This window comes from Haliotis cracherodii, unplaced genomic scaffold (assembly GCF_022045235.1).
Source record: "Haliotis cracherodii isolate W230 unplaced genomic scaffold, xgHalCrac1.p SCAF_2, whole genome shotgun sequence".
NCBI lineage: Eukaryota > Metazoa > Mollusca > Gastropoda > Lepetellida > Haliotidae > Haliotis > Haliotis cracherodii.
The window spans coordinates 72,170,728-72,193,093 of NW_027266275.1; the positions used below are offsets into that span (position 1 = coordinate 72,170,728).

Consider the following 22,366-nt stretch of genomic DNA (forward strand, 5'->3'; position numbering starts at 1 on the left):
TTCATCACTCTTAAATTCCCTTTGCCCATCACACGGAACCAGAGATGCCAGGCACAGCAGGGTGGCTTGGGGATAGCAGCTCCATGGAGGAATAGTGGATCTCTGTGGCAGTGATGGTTGGATGAATAGTTGGATCTCTGTGGCAGTGATGTTTGGATGAATAGTGAGATCTCTGTGGCAGTGATATTTGGGTGAATAGTGGGATCCCTATAGCAGTGATGGTTGGATGAATAGTTGGATCTCTGTGGCAGTGATGATTGGATGAATAGTTGGATCTCTGTGGCAGTGATGGTTGGATGAATAGTGAGATCTCTGTGGCAGTGATATTTGGGTGAATAGTGGGATCCCTATAGCAGTGATGGTTGGATGAATAGTTGGATCTCTGTGGAAGTGATGGTTGGATGAATAGTTGGATCTCTGTGGCAGTGATGGTTAGAAGAATAGTTGGATCTCTGTGGCAGTGATTGTTGGATGAATAGTTGGATCTCTGTGGCAGTGATGGTTGGATGAATAGTGGGATCTCTGTGGCAGTAATGGTTGGATGAATAGTTGGATCTCTGTGGCAGTGATGGTTGGATGAATAGTTGGATCTCTGTGGCAGTGGTTGGATGAATAGTTGGATCTCTGTGGCAGTGATGTTTGGATGAATAGTGAGATCTCTGTGGCAGTGATATTTGGGTGAATAGTGAGATCTCTGTGGCAGTGATATTTGGGTGAATAGTGGGATCCCTATAGCAGTGATGGTTGGATGAATAGTTGGATCACTGTGGCAGTGATGATTGGATGAATAGTTGGATCTCTGTGGAAGTGATGGTTGGATGAATAGTGGGATCTCTGTGGCAGTGATGGTTAGAAGAATAGTGGGATCTCTGTGGCAGTGATGGTTGGATGAATAGTTGGATCTCTGTGGCAGTGATGGTTAGAAGAATAGTTGGATCTCTGTGGCAGTGATTGTTGGATGAATAGTTGGATCTCTGTGGCAGTGATGGTTGGATGAATAGTGGGATCTCTGTGGCAGTGATGGTTGGATGAATAGTTGGATCTCTGTGGCAGTGATGGTTGGATGAATAGTGGGATCTCTGTGGCAGTGATGGTTGGATGAATAGTTGGACCTCTGTGGCAGTGGTTGGATGAATAGTTTGATCTCTGTGACAGTGATGGCTGGATGAATAATTGGATCTCTGTGGCAGTGATGGTTGGATGAATAGTGGGATGGAGCTATGGCAGTTGGTCGGTGAACGGAGGGAAGGTTTGTGATACAGGAATTACCATGGGGAGACAAACATGGGATTCTTGGACTGGAATCTGTGTTGGAGAACAAGGCTGGATATGTGGGAGCAGTCTCCATGATGTCATACAGGACAATAATGTGCCATTCCTGTTCCTTATTGGTCTGTAGGAACTTAGTCATGTGTAAAATCAGGGACACTGGTAGATTCATCTTTGGTTAATGAAGATGTTTACAGCTTGAACGCACCTTGTCCAGGAAATATCCTAATGATAGATAATCAAGTAGGTTAGTCAAGGCAGCCTTCATTTTGTAGTATTTTGAATGCAAGATTTGTTTACCTGAGGAGGTTCTAAGAATGATTGTGGTACTGCATAGTTGATCGTTAACCTGTGCACACCGATGCCATCCAGTCCCCCTGTGTTACCTGGCGACTGACTTCCAGGCGACTACCTGGCCTCAAGGTGTGTTGTCTCGTCAGTGATTGCACTCAATGCCTGTGACAGCATCACTAATTTATGAGGTACATTAATGGAATTAATGTGCATTGTTAAAAAAATGCCTTCAAAAGAATTAAATGATTAATTCACCAGAGTGATTGGGAAAAATGTCATTTCTGCTTTAGAATTAGTAGGAGATATTGAATCCCTTGGGTGTTGTATATCGAGTCCCTGATTCCTCACAATGGGGGGTCGGGAGTTCGCAATGGGGGGGACAGGCAGGTACAATAGGAGGAGAGTTATCTGGATCAGGAGTCACTGGATTGAGGAGGAAACAGTGTTCTACAATTTCAACATCAACTCCTCCAATTCTCTGATGCACACACTGCAAGCAATCTCACATTCCGCACAAATGTGAAAAAGCAATAGAGATATTTGAGTTAAGTGTAATTGGAGGAGCTGGGCTAATAGTAGTTACAGAGTAATGAGGCAGAGAGCTTATCTCCCCAGCAGACACTTGTATACCCTGATAAGTATGGGAGGGATAAGCGGCAGGACACTGGGGACGTGGAACAACCTGCGGTGTGGTCGGCTTGTCAATACTTCACATGCAGTTATGAGCCACTTGATATATATAAAGATCTGAAAAATTGATTTAAGCCATTTGGTAACAGGCGCTTGTAGATATAGGTTAGCTGCATGCGGGGGGAAATAGAGAGATGGCCGACTTCTGTGGATAATCTGGGAGAGAAAGTGATGAATGGTTATCTACTGGGTAGGGAGATATATAGGATGGTGATTGGAGATGGGAGGGGAGGGCTGGTGATAAGTGGGAAGAGGGAGAGATTGTGGGAGTTTAAGGGATGAGATTGTGGTGGGAGTTTAGGTGATGAGATTGTGGTGGGAGTGTAGGGGGTGAGATTGTGGTTGGAGTTTAGGGGATAAGATTGTGGTGGGAGTTTAGGGGATGAGATTGTGGTGGGAGTTTAGGGGATGAGATTGTGGTGGGAGTTTAGGGGATGAGATTGTGGTTGGAGTTTAGGGGTGAGATTGTGGTGGGTGTTTAGGGGATGAGATTGTGGTGGGAGTTTAGGGGATGAGATTGTGGTGGGAGTTTAGGGGATGAGATTGTGGTGGGAGTTTAGGGGATGAGATTGTGGTGGGAGTTTAGGGGATGAGATTGTGGTGGGTGTTTAGGGGATGAGATTGTGGTTGGGGTGTAGGGGATGAGATTGTAGTTGGAGTTTAGGGGATAAGATTGTGGTGGGAGTTTAGGGGATGAAATTGTGGTTGGAGTTTAAGGGATGAGATTGTGGTTGGAGTTTAGGGGATGAGATTGTGGTGGGTGTTTAGGGTGTGAGATTGTGGTGGGAGTTTTGGGGATGAGATTGTGGTGGGAGTTTAGGGGATAAGATTGTGGTGGGAGTTTAGGGGATGAGATTGTGGTGGGAGTTTTGGGGAAGAGATTGAGATTGTGAATGTTTAGGGGATGTGATTGAGATTATGGGAGTTAAGGAGTTTAGGAGATGAGATTGTTGGAGTTTAGGGGAGGAGATTGTGGTGGGTGTTTAGAGGATTTGTGTAAGCGGGGTGAGATAGAGATTGTGCGAGTTTAGGTTTAGGGGATGAGAATAAGGGAATTAAGAGAGGGAAATTTGTGGAGAATATGGTATGATTGGTGTGAAGATGGTGAGATTTGCAGGGAGGGGGTGAAATATTCTAGATTGGTGGGAAAGATGGTAAGATTGGTGTGAAGATGGTGAGATTTGCAGGGAGGGGGTGAAATATTCTAGATTGGTGGGAAAGATGGTAAGATTGGTGTGAAGATGGTGAGATTTGCAGGGAGGGGGTGAAATATTCTAGATTGGTGGGAAAGATGGTAAGATTGGTGTGAAGATGGTGAGATTTGCAGGGAGAGGGTGAGAAGATGGTGAGATTGGTTTGAGGAAAATGATACTACATAGAGTAATATTCCACCCCAGAAAGATGTCAAGCAAAACAGTCCGCATAGGATGAACTAGAATAGTAATGTTGTGTTGAACCTAATCTATCAATCCGTGTGTAGGTCAGATGTAAGTCTGTGTATCTATTTCTAGTCTGTTTGTTGTCTGTCTGCATGTCGACATAGCAGACAACATATATCTTTGACTAGGTTAAAATTGCATACATTGTGGCCATTTTCTCAGGCTGAATCACCCAAGTTTTTACAGGTGTTTCTGAAAATATTGCGCAAAATTTATTATGTGTTGAAAAGGTGGTTATCTTAAATGTCTCCCACCCAAGGCTCCAGGTGTGTCCGTGGTCGTACCTCCCCACGTACTGTTTACCTTGGGGCTACGCTACTCCCCGCTGATGCAAGGAATCTGACAACATCTTCCTCACAACTGCTTTTCCATTAGAGACGATTATTTACAAAATAAGACACTGTTACACTCACTAATGTACAGCCATCATCAGTTGGCTCTCCGTTCTGTACACAAACCAGGAATTGATGTCTTCAGTAACATCATGCTTCATTAATGCTCTTGTAATTTGTGCTACAAAGATGCTTCTTCGGCCACTAAATGATGTTATCCATTGTTCAATGTTGAGATACAAAGTGCTCCTTTCTCAAACATTGTTGCTGTTATTTGTAGCCAGTCAAAGCATCAATGGGATCATTTTTTATAACCCTGCTTGGCATATCTAGATGTCTATCAGCCTGTCACTGTTAATGGCGGGACCAAAATAGTAAATATTTTTCTTCGATATGTTTGTAAATATTGTGTATACAAGTTAACAACCTTTTAAGGAAAATAAATATTTTTTTCGGAAATGAAAAGTGGTCTTGAGGCAAACTTGCATTCTTTTTTTCATCATAAAAAATCAATCTTTCTACAAGCAAGATGTTTTAGTTATTTTTTAGTCCATGAAATTTGTATGTCTTTTTTAAATCAAATTCTGTTTGTTGCAGGAGCCAAGGGTGACAAAGGAGACCTGGGACCAGTGGTAAGACATCAATGTAGTCATCTTATCAAACTGTGGACAGGCCACGACTCTCCAGTCTACAGACAAGCACTACTAAAATAACAAATATTTAAAATTCAGAAAAAAATTCTGAAATTAAACTTGTGATTTGACTAGAGGAGAGTTTTGGAATGGCTGCTGTGTGTGTGTGTGATTGTCTGTGTTCGGCTGCATCTGCCTTAAGTGTTGTGTGCGTCTCTCTCTGTCAGACTTACCAGTATCAGGAACTTTCATCCAGGTGCTACACCCAGGTTACTTTCATATAGCAAGCTTCATAGATGTAGGCCAGTTTTAAGAAGTAATAATCTGCTGTGATTGTCCTAAACTCCCTCCTTGCTGGTAAGGCCAAACTAAATACAATGTAATAACCAGATTATCATCACCGCCCATCTTCCTCCTGAACCTGCAGTTACATCATGTTATTTTAGAGTTAGTACGTCAGATTCAGGTTTTATTCAATGAGTCCAAAATGACCAATTTTACCAATTTTATTTTATTGAAAGAAATATAAAAATAGAACCAAATGCCTACTTTTCGAGGAAAAAATGAATAATTCAATAATGACTTTATTCTGGCCTAAGAAGCATGTGTCCTTGAGAATGTGGCCACTCCTGTAGATGCTAGTGGCAGTGGGAGGCTGACAGAGAGAGCTCACGTTGTGGTTTGTGTTGTCTGTGGTTTGGGCTATCACTGTCAGAAGATCACAACAGGCTCCCGTGGGCCTGTGTTGTGTTGTTTATGTTGTGAGAAGATGACAACAAACTCGCCGCGGCATAATGTTTATGCCGGAAGTAAGATCATAACAGACACCCACGGGCCATTGTTATGATGGGCTGCAAGTGTTCAGGTGTGCAGAGCCTTGACCAATTGGTGCTAACTGTTTGTGATGTATTTTAATGTTATGAAACTGATTGGAGAAAATACTTCCACAAGATATAAAGGTGAAAGTTTGGATAAAAGTGTATCATCACGTTACCCTTTCATCCCCTCGGTAAAGACTTATATAAACCAGTTCTTCCATTGCTGCCAGCTGTGTAGAGTTGTCTCCCTTGGCAGCAGCATCTGAAAGTGGAGGCTTCCAATCCTTTGTTTATTTTTCACACCGTACCTGTGATAGGGCAATAACAAAGATTAATATCCGATCGAAGCCACATTTAGACTGACCTACTCAATATGCCCGTAAAGTACAGTGTTCAAGCTCCGCTGATGAATCTGTCTGAGACAGATGCGACAGACCCACCTCCACTGTACCGGAAGAGCTAATTGGCTATGTAACTATTGACATCCTGGTGATGCCTGTGTAGGGGCAGCACACTAAATACATCCAATACGGTATTTATATAAAAAAATATACTTTACAGCAAAGAAGTGTTTTTGTCTGACTTGTTCAGCTGCCATAGCATCTCTGCACATCCTGTATCTGCTCGGGATGAGGAGATGGCCATGGCGGGATGCTGACGTCGTCTCCTCACACTGAAAGCCCACAGACATACAGATGACAGAAGTCACTGTCAGACATCTTTCATACAGAAAGATTAAATATATTTATAGAGGCTGTCTTGATACTCTACACATGTTTATGATTTACGTTTCAGGGTTCCAAAGGAGAAAATGGTTTTCCGGTATTATTTCTGCTATAAACATTTATCTCTATCTGAGATTCTGTCTTTCTGCACTAAACTTATAAACAAGGCCTATATATGTCTGTGTATATTCTACAACACAGCAGTGGATGGGTATATAACATTTTGACCTGTTTTAATATGAGGTGGATGGGATAACACTTAATTACTAACATTGTGGAACAAAACAGTGGCCATTTCTGCCCTGTATAGAACTATGTAACACAATATACAACTCACGGATACACTAACACAATATACTACACAGCCATAGAGTAACACAATATACATCACAGTCATACAGTGACACAATATACAACACAGCCATAGAGTAACACAATATACAACACAGTCATACAGTAATACAATATACAACACAGCCATAGAGTAACACAATATACATCACAGTCATACAGTGATACAATATACAACACAGCTATAGAGTAACACAATATAAAACACAGTCATACAGTAATACAATATACAACACAGTCATAGAGTAACACAATATACATCACAGTCATACAGTGATACAATATACAACACAGCCATAGAGTAACACAATATACAACACAGTCATACAGTAATACAATATACAACACAGTCATACAGTAATACAATATACAACACAGTCATACTGTAATACAATATACAACACAGCCATAGAGTAACACAATATACAACACAGTCATACTGTAACACAACCATACGCTAACACAATATACTACACAGCCATAGAGTAACACAATATACAACACAGTCATACAGTAATACAATATACATCACAGTCATACAGTGATACAATATACAACACAGCCATAGAGTAACACAATATACAACACAGTCATAGAGTAACACAATATACAACACAGTCATACAGTAATACAATATACAACACAGCCATAGAGTAACTCAATATACAACACATTCATAGAGTAACACAATATTCAACACAGCCATAGAGTAACACAATATACAACACAGTCATACAGTAATACAATATACAACACAGCCATAGAGTAACACAATATACAACACAGTCATAGAGTAACACAATATACAACACAGTCATACAGTAATACAATATACAACACAGCCATAGAGTAACTCAATATACAACACATTCATACAGTAATACAATATTCAACACAGCCATAGAGTAACTCAATATACAACACATTCATACAGTAATACAATATTCAACACAGCCATAGAGTAACTCAATATACAACACATTCATACAGTAATACAATATTCAACACAGCCATAGAGTAACACAATATACAACACATTCATACAGTAATACAATATTCAACACAGTCATAGAGTAACTCAATATACAACACATTCATACAGTGATACAATATACAACACAGCCATAGAGTAACTCAATATACAACACATTCATACAGTAATACAATATTCAACACAGCCATAGAGTAACACAATATACAACACATTCATACACTAACACAATAAACAACACAGCCAAAGTGTAACACAACCATACACTAACACAATATACAATACAACACATTCCTACTGTAACACAATATACAACTCAGTCACACATTAATACAATATACCACACAGTCATACTGTAACACAATATACAACACAGTCATACTGTAACACAATATACAACACTCAATCACCACAACATTGTGTACAACAGTGCATCCGACTTAAACATGACAACATTGTGTACAACAGTGTATCTGACTTAAACATGACAACATTGTGTACAACAGTGTATCTGTCTTAAACATGATAACTTTGTGTACAACAGTGTATCCCACTTAAACATGACAACATTGTGTACAACAGAGTATCTGTCTTAAACATGACAACATTGTGTAGAACAGTGTATCCGACTTAAACATGACAACATTGTGTACAACAGAGTATCTGTCTTAAACATGACAACATTGTGTAGAACAGTGTATCCGACTTAAACATGACAACATTGTGTACAACAGTGTATCCGACTCAAACATGACAACATTGTGTACAACAGTGTATCCGACTTAAACATGACAACATTGTGTACAACAGTGTATCTGTCTTAAACATGACAACATTGTGTACAACAGTGTATCTGTCTTAAACATGATCACTTTGTGTACAACAGTGTATCCGACTTAAACATGACAACATTGTGTACAACAGTGTATCCGACTTAAACATGACAACATTGTGTACAACAGTGTATCCGACTTAAACATGACAACATTGTGTACAACAGTGTATCCGACTTAAACATGACAACATTGTGTACAACAGTGTATCTGTCTTAAACATGATCACTTTGTGTACAACAGTGTTTCTGACATTGCATACAACTGAGTATCTGATACTTGTCCTTATATGGTCTCTATAATCCCCAGCCAATAGCCTCTGTCTCTGGGTTCAACAGCCACACCCATCATGTCCCCTATTTCTTCTGCATGTAATATTTGGTCTATGCATTCTGCAGGCATACCAATGTATACAGACCTAAACATAAAGCCAAGACCATCACTATCACTTGCTTCCTAAGACAGCTTTAAGTGAACAAGGCACATGAGTCGGTGTTATCATCTTAAATAGTCATTGTTGTGTAAAACGCTGATCTTTTGTCTTAACTTCTGCTGTAATCGATGGCTTGTTCAGTAACTAAGTCTAATACTAAAGTTAAATTAAAATCCGAGTGTTGGGAGTGGTATGGGTGTACGCCATGTCTGTTGTATGTGTTTCTTGTGATTGGACATCTTCAGGGCTCCAGGGGAGTGCCAGGATGTTCTGGACCAAGGGTAAGTCTTGTATGAAATGGAGTTTACATGACACAATGTATCACTCCAGCTTTGTTTCCATACCATTGCCCTGATTATTCCCCTCCACACATTGATAAACACAGTAACCATGTCTGTATTGATGCCTTGCTGTTTCTTATAACCATGACAGACTGAGGATAGACAATGATCTCCGGATAAACGATAACACTAGGGTGAACGATAACATTAGTGTAGATGAGTGAGTGAGTGAGTGAGTATGGTTTTACGCTGCTTTTAGCAATATTCCAGCAATATCACGGCGGGGGACACCAGAAATGGGCTCCACACATTGTACCCATGTCGGGAATCGAACCCGGGTCTTCGGCGTGACGAGCGAACGCTTTAACCACTAGGCTACCCGACCGCCCCTAGTGTAGATGATGACAGTGGTGTAAATGATGTCCCTTGTTGCTGTAGGGGGACTCCAGTACTTTCTGTCTGACCTCAACCCTGTCCCTTGTTGCTGTAAGGAACTCCAGTACTTTCTGTCTGACCTCAACCCTGTCCCTTGTCTGACCCCAACCCTGTCTCTTGTTGCTGTAAGGAACTCCAGTACTTTCTGTCTGACCTCAACCCTGTCCCTTGTCTGACCCCAGCCCTGTCTCATGTTGCTGTAGAGGGACTCCAGTACTTTCTGTCTGACCCCAACCCTGTCCCTTGTTGCTGTAAGGAACTCCAGTACTTTCTGTCTGACCTCAATCCTGTCCCTTGTCTGACCCCAACCCTGTCTCTTGTTGCTTTAAGGAACTCCAGTACTTTCTGTCTGACCTCAACCCTGTCCCTTGTCTGACCCCAGCCCTGTCTCATGTTGCTGTAAGGAACTCCAGTACTTTCTGTCTGACCTCAACCCTGTCCCTTGTCTGACCCCAGCCCTGTCTCATGTTGCTGTAGAGGGACTCCAGTACTTTCTGTCTGACCCCAACCCTGTCCCTTGTTGCTGTAAGGAACTCCAGTACTTTCTGTCTGACCTCAATCCTGTCCCTTGTCTGACCCCAGCCCTGTCTCATGTTGCTGTAGAGGGACTCCAGTACTTTCTGTCTGACCCCAACCCTGTCCCTTGTTGCTGTAAGGAGCTCCAGTACTTTCTGTCTGACCTCAATCCTGTCCCTTGTCTGACCCCAACCCTGTCTCTTGTTGCTTTAAGGAACTCCAGTACTTTCTGTCTGACCTCAACCCTGTCCCTTGTCTGACCCCAGCCCTGTCTCTTGTTGCTGTAAGGAACTCCAGTACTTTCTGTCTGACCTCAACCCTGTCCCTTGTCTGACCCCAGCCCTGTCTCATGTTGCTGTAGAGGGACTCCAGTACTTTCTGTCTGACCCCAACCCTGTCCCTTGTTGCTTTAAGGAACTCCAGTACTTTCTGTCTGACCTCAACCCTGTCCCTTGTCTGACCCCAGCCCTGTCTCATGTTGCTGTAGAGGGACTCCAGTACTTTCTGTCTGACCCCAACCCTGTCCCTTGTTGCTGTAAGGAACTCCAGTACTTTCTGTCTGACCTCAATCCTGTCCCTTGTCTGACCCCGACCCTGTCTCTTGTTGCTGTAAGGAACTCCAGTACTTTCTGTCTGACCTCAATCCTGTCCCTTGTCTGACCCCAACCCTGTCTCTTGTTGCTGTAAGGAACTCCAGTACTTTCTGTCTGACCTCAACCCTGTCCCTTGTCTGATCCCAGCCCTGTCTCATGTTGCTGTAGAGGGACTCCAGTACTTTCTGTCTGACCCCAACCCTGTCCCTTGTTGCTGTAAGGAACTCCAGTACTTTCTGTCTGACCTCAATCCTGTCCCTTGTCTGACACCAACCCTGTCTCTTGTTGCTGTAAGGAACTCCAGTACTTTCTGTCTGACCTCAACCCTGTCCCTTGTCTGACCCCAACCCTGTCTCATGTTGCTGTAGAGGGACTCCAGTACTTTCTGTTTGACCTCAACCCTGTCCCTTGTTGCTGTAAGGAACTCCAGTACTTTCTGTCTGACCTCAATCCTGTCCCTTGTCTGACCCCAACCCTGTCTCATGTTGCTGTAGAGGGACTCCAGTACTTTCTGTTTGACCTCAACCCTGTCCCTTGTTGCTGTAAGGAACTCCAGTACTTTCTGTCTGACCTCAATCCGGTCCCTTGTCTGACACCAACCCTGTCTCTTGTTGCTGTAGGGGACTCCGGTACTTTCTGTCTGACCTCAACTCTGTCCCTTGTTGCTGTAGGGGACTCCAGTACTTTCTGTCTGACCTTAACTCTGTCCCTTGTTGCTGTAGAGGACTCCAGTACTTTCTGTCTGACCTTAACTCTGTCCCTTGTTGCTGTAGAGGACTCCAGTACTTTCTGTCTGACCTTAACTCTGTCCCTTGTTGCTGTAGAGGACTCCAGTACTTTCTGTCTGACCTTAACTCTGTCCCTTGTTGCTGTAGGGGACTCCAGTACTTTCTGTCTGACCTTAACTCTGTCCCTTGTTGCTGTAGGGGACTCCAGTACTTTCTGTCTGACCTCAACTCTGTCCCTTGTTGCTGTAGGGGACTCCAGTACTTTCTGTTTGACCTCAATCCTGTACCTTGTCTGACCCCAACCCTGTCCCTTGTTGCTGTAGAGGACTCCAGTACTTTCTGTCTGACCTTAACTCTGTCCCTTGTTGCTGTAGGGGACTCCAGTACTTTCTGTCTGACCTTAACTCTGTCCCTTGTTGCTGTAGGGGACTCCAGTACTTTCTGTCTGACCTTAACTCTGTCCCTTGTTGCTGTAGGGGACTCCAGTACTTTCTGTCTGACCTTAACTCTGTCCCTTGTTGCTGTAGGGGACTCCAGTACTTTCTGTCTGACCTTAACTCTGTCCCTTGTTGCTGTAGAGGACTCCAGTACTTTCTGTCTGACCTTAACCCTGTCTCTTGTTGCTGTAGGGGACTCCGGTACTTTCTGTCTGACCTCAACTCTGTCCCTTGTTGCTGTAGGGGACTCCAGTACTTTCTGTCTGACCTTAACTCTGTCCCTTGTTGCTGTAGAGGACTCCAGTACTTTCTGTCTGACCTTAACTCTGTCCCTTGTTGCTGTAGAGGACTCCAGTACTTTCTGTCTGACCTTAACTCTGTCCCTTGTTGCAGTAGAGGACTCCAGTACTTTCTGTCTGACCTTAACTCTGTCCCTTGTTGCTGTAGGGGACTCCAGTACTTTCTGTCTGACCTTAACTCTGTCCCTTGTTGCTGTAGGGGACTCCAGTACTTTCTGTCTGACCTCAACTCTGTCCCTTGTTGCTGTAGGGGACTCCAGTACTTTCTGTTTGACCTCAATCCTGTACCTTGTCTGACCCCAACCCTGTCCCTGGTTGCTGTAGAGGACTCCAGTACTTTCTGTCTGACCTTAACTCTGTCCCTTGTTGCTGTAGAGGACTCCAGTACTTTCTGTCTGACCTTAACTCTGTCCCTTGTTGCTGTAGAGGACTCCAGTACTTTCTGTCTGACCTTAACTCTGTCCCTTGTTGCTGTAGGGGACTCCAGTACTTTCTGTCTGACCTCAACTCTGTCCCTTGTTGCTGTAGGGGACTCCAGTACTTTCTGTTTGACCTCAATCCTGTACCTTGTCTGACCCCAACCCTGTCCCTTGTTGCTGTAGAGGACTCCAGTACTTTCTGTCTGACCTTAACTCTGTCCCTTGTTGCTGTAGGGGACTCCAGTACTTTCTGTCTGACCTTAACTCTGTCCCTTGTTGCTGTAGGGGACTCCAGTACTTTCTGTCTGACCTTAACTCTGTCCCTTGTTGCTGTAGGGGACTCCAGTACTTTCTGTCTGACCTTAACTCTGTCCCTTGTTGCTGTAGGGGACTCCAGTACTTTCTGTCTGACCTTAACTCTGTCCCTTGTTGCTGTAGAGGACTCCAGTACTTTCTGTCTGACCTTAACCCTGTCTCTTGTTGCTGTAGGGGACTCCGGTACTTTCTGTCTGACCTCAACTCTGTCCCTTGTTGCTGTAGGGGACTCCAGTACTTTCTGTCTGACCTTAACTCTGTCCCTTGTTGCTGTAGAGGACTCCAGTACTTTCTGTCTGACCTTAACTCTGTCCCTTGTTGCTGTAGAGGACTCCAGTACTTTCTGTCTGACCTTAACTCTGTCCCTTGTTGCTGTAGAGGACTCCAGTACTTTCTGTCTGACCTTAACTCTGTCCCTTGTTGCTGTAGGGGACTCCAGTACTTTCTGTCTGACCTTAACTCTGTCCCTTGTTGCTGTAGGGGACTCCAGTACTTTCTGTCTGACCTCAACTCTGTCCCTTGTTGCTGTAGGGGACTCCAGTACTTTCTGTTTGACCTCAATCCTGTACCTTGTCTGACCCCAACCCTGTCCCTGGTTGCTGTAGAGGACTCCAGTACTTTCTGTCTGACCTTAACTCTGTCCCTTGTTGCTGTAGAGGACTCCAGTACTTTCTGTCTGACCTTAACTCTGTCCCTTGTTGCTGTAGAGGACTCCAGTACTTTCTGTCTGACCTTAACTCTGTCCCTTGTTGCTGTAGAGGACTCCAGTACATTCTGTCTGACCTTAACTCTGTCCCTTGTTGCTGTAGAGGACTCCAGTACTTTCTGTCTGACCTTAACTCTGTCCCTTGTTGCTGTAGAGGACTCCAGTACTTTCTGTCTGACCTTAACTCTGTCCCTTGTTGCTGTAGAGGACTCCAGTACTTTCTGTCTGACCTTAACTCTGTCCCTTGTTGCTGTAGGGGACTCCAGTACTTTCTGTCTGACCTTAACTGTGTCCCTTGTTGCTGTAGAGGACTCCAGTACTTTCTGTCTGACCTTAACTCTGTCCCTTGTTGCTGTAGGGGACTCCAGTACTTTCTGTCTGACCTAAAGGTACTCCAGTACTTTCTGTCTGACCTCAACCCTGTCTCTTGTCTGACCTCAACCCTGTCCCTTGTTGCTCTAAGGGACTCCAGTACTTTCTGTCTGACCTCAACCCTGTCCCTTGTTGCTCTAAGGGACTCCAGTACTTTCTGTCTGACCTCAACCCTGTCTCTTGTCTGACCTCAACCCTGTCCCTGTTTGGGGACTCCAGCTCTTGAATCTAAGTATAAAAATTACAAGATATTTCTCTCGAAAAGGTATGGATCTGTGCACAATCTTCAGTTCAGGCAAGTTGATTGTTTTCTTTATAGAATAGATTTGTATTTTGACCTCATGCATCTTGGCATATGGAACAGAAATAATAAGTGAATTTGTTTTTACCTTGGTAGATGTTGGTGTTTAGAAGTTCCAACAGTGTGAGATTGCCTTCCATGTCCTCCAGTGTTCTGATGGTCAGGCATAATAACATCTGCCAGTCGGCCATATGCCCTTTCTAGTTACTGACTAAGCTAAGAAATATTAATCAAATGTTCCTCATTTCAGTAAAGTAATGCTTATGCCACAAGTTTGGGGAAGATCTGTGAAGCCTATCCTCTCATTATGCCCATCCCCCTCCCAGCTTCCCCCACTCCTCCCCCTCCCAGCCTCCCACAGCCCAGGTAAACAACCTGTATCTAGTTACAACCAACAAATAAACAACAGCTGCTACAGGCAATATCCTCTCAAAATATTTAGTTCCAATGATTAGCCACAGAATTGCTGCCCTTGATATCAATATGTTTAGAGAGCAACTGATACTACAGTCAAGGAGCCATGGGAGCCGCTGAAACGGAATGTTGGCTACTCTGGATGATGATGATTTCTTGAAATCAGAGGGAAAAGTCTACAGGGGATTCCATATCTATATTGTCTATATTAGGGCAACCATATCTATAGCTGGTATTGTCTGTATTAGGGCAACCATATCTATAGCTGGTATTGTCTGTATTAGGGCAACCATATCTATAGCTGGTATTGTCTGTCAAAGGGCAACAATATCTATTGCTGATATTGTCTTATTAGGGCAACCATATCTATATTGTCAGTATTAGGGCAACCATATCTATATTTTCTGTATAAGGGCAACCATATCTAAAGCTGGTATTGTCTGTATTAGGGCAGCCATATCTAAAGTTGGTATTGTCTGTATTAGGGCAACAATATCTATAGCTGGTATAATTTGTATTAGGGCAGCCATATTTAAAGTTGGTATTGTCTGTATTAGGGCAACCATATCTATAGCTGGTATAATTTGTATTAGGGCAACCCTATCTAAAGTTGGTATTGTCTGTATTAGGGCAACCATATCTATAGCTGGTATTGTCTGTCAAAGGGCAACCATATCTATAGCTGGTATTGTCTGTATTAGGGCAACCATATCTAAAGCTGGTATTGTCTGTCAAAGGGCAACCATATCTATTGCTGGTATTGTCTGTATCAGGGCAACCATATCTATAGCTGGTATAGTTTGTATTAGGGCAACCCTATCTAAAGTTGGTATTGTCTGTATTAGAGCAACCATATCTATAGCTGGGATTTTCTGTCAAAGGGCAACCATATCTATTGCAGGTATTGTCTGAATTAGGGCAACCATGTCTATAGCTGGTATTGTCTGCATTAGGGTAGCCATGTCTATAGCTGGTATAGTTTGTATTAGGGCAACCCTATCTATAGCTGGTATTGTCTGTAACAGGGCAACAATGTCTATAGCTGGTATTGTCTTTATTAGGGCAATCATGTCTATTGCTGGTATAGTTTGTAACAGAGCAACCATATTGATATCCTGGTATAGTCTGTATCTTGCTGTTCACAATACAGCATTTTAGAGTAACACTCATTGAATTTATTCTATTTAAGTTATAAGTTTTATAACAGAGGAATCCTTATTTTATATCCAATTTTCAGTTTTTTTTAATACAAAGTAAGATGCTGTTCTCAAATACACTGCTTAACACATACTGAGGAAGATGCAGACCAGATTCTGACATCAACATGGTTAGGCTTTGCCTCAGCACCCAGTGGCTGGAGCGTGTTATGAATGATGTCGGTGATTGGGAATTATTTCAGGCTCATAAAATTGTAGTGAAAAACTTTGACATGTTGTGATAAAGGCCATATGGTTTCCAGCAGGAATTTCTAAAATAAAATTATCAAAATAATTTTATTGGATGAATTCCAAGATGGCTGCCATATGTTGAAATTGTAGTGTCAATTTCAGTCCTGTGTACAGGCATACTTAGCCAGACCACTGGAGGGTGTTACAGAGTGATATACAGGACTCAACAGACTCATTGATACAGTGTAGAACAGACTCATTGATACAGTGTAGAACAGACTCACTGATACAGTGTAGAACAGACTCACTGATACAGTGTAGAACAGACTCACTGATATAGCATAGAACAATCTCACTGATATAGTGTAGAACAGACTCATTGATACAGTGTAGAACCGACACACTGATACAGCATAGAACAATCTCATTGATACAGCATAGAACAATCTCACTGATACAGCATAGAACAATCTCACTGAGACAGTGTAGAACAGACTAATTGATACAGTGTAGAACAGACTCATTGATACAGTGTAGAACAGACTCAGCATTAGAGGATTATGGGTTAGAAGTGTTCTTGCAACATGCTGTTCACAAGCGAATTAATGTATCAGTTGGTCAGGCTCAGTGACTTGGTTCATTGCATGCCATCACAATATCAATCACTGGATTGTCTGGTTTAGATTCGATTATTTAGGGCAGCTGTCATATAGCTAGAATATTGCTGAGCGTGGCATTAAACAACAAACAAACATTCACTGCTGTAGAACGGTGTAGAGGCCAATAAACACGGAGGGTAGAAAGTGTAGACTTGCGTGGATCTTGCCAGTTGGTTTGATAACATGTGTTAAAGTCAAGGGTATGTATACTGTATATCGTCAACTTCAATAAATGTGTACATGCCACACCACAGTAGGCCAGCAATTAGCGGGATGAAATACTTTTTACTATAACTACAAGCCGATTCAAGTTAGAAAAGCACCATGAATTTGCTTTAACGATACAAAACGTTGGTTAATGGGACAGTAAAATAGTTTATGTCAGTAAAACGATGAGTAGCTGTTAAAGAGTTTCTTTAATGTAGGCTAAATAAGGCTGTGTATTAATGAGGAATTCCAGTAGCGCTCCATGTCGCTGCCATTAGGCACCAGATGTACCGAACATGGCGCTGAAGCCATTGCCCTTTGCCAGGTCTCTGAGCTTCACCAGTTTCTCCAGCATCAGTTAAGTCGTTCCTCACATTTTTTGGTAAGAACTTGTCATGTTTTCATTTGTGATTAAACTGTAAATCAGGCAGGAACGAGGTGCTGCTGTGTGCAGTAGATTCCTGCCAGGCAGTCGATATCGTGTTATACCCCACATGTGCTTTAGCTAATCCTCATCTAACAGAAAGCAAATCACTGTAATGACTCAATGGAGCTGGAATAGTTTTTCATTTCATTACTGCCAAACTTTACCTCCACATCTGCAAACCATACCTGGAAGAGTGATTCTTTTTTATGAATAAATATTTGTAATTGCTTCCTAAAAAAGCATCCATTCTAAATAGTTTACTACAGCAGATGACATTCCACATGCTGCGTATTATTCATAACTGGCCGAGATTGCCAAACACATGAAGCTTCACTTAACACTTCCAACCCTGGCCAGCAAACAGCCAGACGTCTACTTGCGTATCCCACAGCTACAGGGAATTTGTTGAGTTATGTAATAAGTTGGACAGCATCACCAGAAACCATAACTTTCCCTATCTAGACTCACTATCAGCATCACTTGAAACTCATCATCAGAAACTGTATATATATATATGTAAAAAAACTAGTTGGATTGCCATCATCAGAAACTGCATGTATATATGTATAACTAGTTAGATTGCCATCATCATCAGAAACTGTATATACATACAACTAGTTGGACTGCCGTCATCATCAGAAACTGTACATATATATATATAACTAATTGGATTGCCATCATCATCAGAAACTGTTTGTATATAATGTGTTGGACTGCCATCATCTTTAGAAACTGTTTTAAATGTTTTCAAGTTCATCATTTGTAGCTGACCAGATTGTTATAGTTACAATCATAGTTAGACGTTGTTCCACTAGGCAGTATTGTAATGATCTAAACATCATGTCATCACTTGCACCTTGTACAAACCATTGTGCAACAGTGTTATAACAATAGTCAGACATTGTATCATTTGCAACGGTGTTAGAACAATAGTCAGACATCATGTGCAACAGTGTAATAACAATAGTCAGACATTGTATCATTATGTGCAATGGTGTTAGAACAATAGTCAGACATTGTATCATTATGTACAACAGTGTTATAACAATAGTCAGACATTATATCATCAGGTGCAACAGTGTTATAACAATAGTTAGGTGTTATATCATCATGTGAGACAGTGTCATAACAATAGTCAGACATTGTATGATCATGTGCAATATTGTTATGACAATAGTCAGACATTATATCATCAGGTGCAACATTGTTATAATGATAGTTAGGTGTTATATCATCATGTGAGACAGTGTCATAACAATAGTTAGACATTATATCAGGTTCAACATTGTTATAACAAAGTCAGACATGCAACCATTTAGGACAACATTGTTCTAAGATGGCTGACTTTTCTTCAATAACAGGTGCGAGTTACAATACATTCTGCCATCATCCCGTGCAACAGGTGGCTTAAACTTCCACATCAGCAGCAAGGCAACATAGCATCCCAGTCATCATTGTTACAGTCATCATACAGTCTGCATCCACTTACACAACATGTACAACCTGCACACCACCATTGCCTCCTCTCCCAGGCAACTATTACCTATCACGTACAGTGTTTCCCCGACACTGTGCACACCCTGTTGGAGTGAGTGTTTAGAGACTACGCCATGATACAGGTGCCTGTTCAAGCAGCTGTTTGGTTTGTTTCAGGGAGAGAAAGGCCAGCGCGGATACTCAGGTTTTCCGGTGTGTGATCAGTTCATCTGGGAATGTTTTCCCATGTAATTCCTAGACAATTGTTTCTGTTTCTCTGAAGGATTTTTCTCTCACTATCTCTGTGCATCATGAAGATTTCTTGCCCATAGCCACGTCCACTTTCTGTCCTGCTGTCCACACTTGGTCCCCCGTTAGGGATAACTCCGTCAAATGTGGGGAGAACGTAGAATAAATCTGCCTACTGCAGCCACCTCTCAAAGGAAATATTCCAACTAAGTCCCGTCAATTCCAAATACAGTGAAACCTCGCTAGTCCGGGCCCTGTTAATCTGGAAACACCACCTTCTGGACCATTTCTGGGAGGGTGTGGCACTCTCAATTGTTGTAAACTTTCTTTGGGACTTCAGTAGGTATGCTTGTCCAGGTTAACAAGGTTTAACTGTATATGTTTTATATGAGTGTATAGGCCGTAAGTCCATATCCAAAATTGTACTGACTTCAGTAGGAAGGTCAAGGACATGTAGAAGGTCGTAACTACCAGCACATAATTCTGTAGGTTTACCTTTAACTTTCTTAGCATACATGCAGCACAGTGTACAAGAACAGACATATCATTAGAAACCAGTCATTTATTTGTTAAACCATGTATTTTCCATTATAGTTCAGGATGCTATACAATCAAAGTACAAAATGGGGTTCATCTTCAATTATTGATGAAAATGTATTACATATTTGATTAACAATTTCTTTACTCCTAAAATACAAACTCAAGGTCAATTCATGTAGTCTAAGCAAGCCAATGCATATGCAAAGTTCAGTGTTTTATTATTGTTGTTGACTAGTCCGTAAAGATATCTAGTCCTTAACTCTACAATTATAATTAATAATCCTGTATGGCTAGATTGGGGAGCATTATCTCTGCATGATTCAAGTCAACATACATGTTCTTGGTAGCCTAACACTGGCACAGAAGGTAATCCACGTCTATATATACTCCACCAACACAAGACGTCCCAGTCTGGCAGCTCTAGAACCAACAGTAGTTGTATGCGAATATAACCACTCACAGCATGGTATGGGATGTATGAGGGTTCAAGTCCGGGAACCCAATCTCCGTCACCGCCACAACTAGACAGTTATGTCCCACATCACACAGCTTCCTGATTGTAGTGTGGTTGAACACTTGCTCCTCTCACCTCACACCCGTCTTCATGGGGCACCGTCTTTCATCTTAATTTCTGTGTTTATCTTCTCAATGAATGTGTAACAGTTGTTTATTACATTTCAGCTGAGTATCTGTTACACATTGTAAGATGTCTGAATGTTACATCATTTCTTTGATTACATTCCTGCATATTTCTCCTTATCGGCATCAGGAGGCGCTGTACTCTCGGCACCGGTGTGCATGGTACCTCTACAGAATATGCATGTGCATGTTGCTATATCACCTATATCTATATCTCTGTGTGCAGTCTTGGTGGCTGAATATGTTTCACACAGTGACAATAAGTTACCATTAGGACAATACATGTTACCATGGTGACTGTTCTTTGAATCACCACGGTGACAGTAGACGTATTGTCCTGGTAACCATGATTGACCATAGTTACTTCTGTTAACAATGTTGTCACTTTACTATTGCATGTTCAAGATTTTCACTTCTAATCATGTATATGTGAACATTCATTTATCCTTTAAGGGCTTCATGTTTATTCAGGCTCCACAATACCACAAACATCCTTCATCATCCGTCAACTCAGGGTTGGCTTCTCATCCCCTCATCCAGCAGTTGTTACACAATGATGTTATTGTGATGCTAGAGTGACAGTTTTTTGATACGTGAAGATCTCACAAACACACAGAATCTTACATCAGTGAAGCACCCAGGTTTCCAGCAATACTGACCCCATTGAAAATATACTGACCCCATTGAATATATACTGACCCCACTGAATATATACTGACTCCATTGAAAATATACTGACCTCATTGAAAATATACTGATCCCATTGAAAATATACTGACCCCATTGAAAATATACTGACTCCATTGAATATATACTGACCCCATTGAATATATACTGACTCCATTGAAAATATACTGACCTCATTGAAAATATACTGACCCCAATGAATATATACTGACCTCATTGAAAATTTACTGACCTCATTTAATATATACTGACCCCATTGAAAATATACCGAGCCCATTGAAAATATAAATCTGAAGTTCTGTTCCTGGTGATGACATGTTTTGTGAATTCTATAATTCTGTCAATTCTCTCAAATGTATTAAATTTCAAACCTTGGGTTCACTATTGATATCAGTTTATGAAGGCAACTTGAACTTTTGGACAGACCCCCTCAAATTGTCCCTGTTTGAGAGAGCCTTTGGACCCCTTAAAGACAGAGCCTTGGAGCTTCACTGTGTTAATCTGGTGCACATCCAGTATGTATACTGTACATAATGGTTCTAAGTATTAAAAAGATTAACATGCTGTGTATTGATTAACCAGCGTCAACTCTGACCATCATTTGGTTGATGTTATAGAAGTTTGCTGACCATTGCTTATATATGTTGTCTTAATCATAAACTTGTTCTGTTGTCAGCAATTATGCATGTCATATATTTCAAATTAATTATAATTTTTATCAATCTACCAAGGTGAAATTAGAAACACTGTTGTTTTAATGTGGTGGGGGGTGAGGAACGAACATCATGTCCCTGGTGTAGAGGCTGGTGATGTTGAGTGCGGCACCGCCGGTGGTGCGAGTGAGGGCAGGGGGCAAAGGGTGCGCGGTGACTGGAGCGTGACATGCTGGAACCAGAGTAAATCTGGCATCTCCATCACCTCCCCACACACCTGCCTTACACGGCGGCCATCTTGAACAGGTGCCCCTCCCTCTCGCTCGGTGTTGTGGAGGCACACACCAGCTGTCAACAACCGTGATGTATGGGGCGTGCTACGGTGACAGAGTCACAGAGGATGCTCGTCATCTTGAAACTCGTCCTATCTGTTTGATCATGCAATATAATAAATATCTTGTAAGGAATCATAGAATTGAGATTTCCCCAAATTGCTATAAGAATAACATTGTTGAGCATGCCTTAATGACATTGTTAGCATATTCTACTTTTAATTGTGTGATACTGTTGCCAAGCATGATACAGAAAGTACCCAAGCTCAGATATAAGTATATGTTTATGTATCTGCAGACTATCCAGTGTTACACAGGGCGCATGTCTCAGAGGATTCCAGTGATGAAGTGTGTTGTGTTTGTTGTAGGGTCCCATCGGCCCACCCGGGAAGAGTGGGGAATCGGTACGTGAGCACTTGATCATACATTGTAGTTGTGCACAACTATGTTCACAAGAGTTAATCTGCATTAAAGATCATAGATAAT

The 22,366-nt window shown here is 42.0% G+C and overlaps 1 protein-coding gene across 13 annotated transcripts in view; it reads left to right on the forward strand.

Moving 5' to 3' along the window:
- Nucleotides 1-22,366, forward strand: part of LOC139468474 (collagen alpha-1(XXIII) chain-like) — a 144,409-nt gene that overhangs the window by 60,705 nt on the left and 61,338 nt on the right. For 10 of the 13 annotated variants that reach the window (XM_071250446.1, XM_071250456.1, XM_071250445.1 and 7 more), the window contains exons 3-5: nucleotides 4,622-4,656; nucleotides 18,958-18,993; nucleotides 22,249-22,284. In XM_071250446.1, coding sequence (XP_071106547.1) covers nucleotides 4,622-4,656; nucleotides 18,958-18,993; nucleotides 22,249-22,284 — 107 coding nt within the window. Of the gene's footprint in view, nucleotides 1-4,621; nucleotides 4,657-6,269; nucleotides 6,297-18,957; nucleotides 18,994-22,248; nucleotides 22,285-22,366 lie in introns of all 13 variants that reach the window. The other 3 variants (XM_071250457.1, XM_071250447.1, XM_071250448.1) reach the window with 2 other exon arrangements.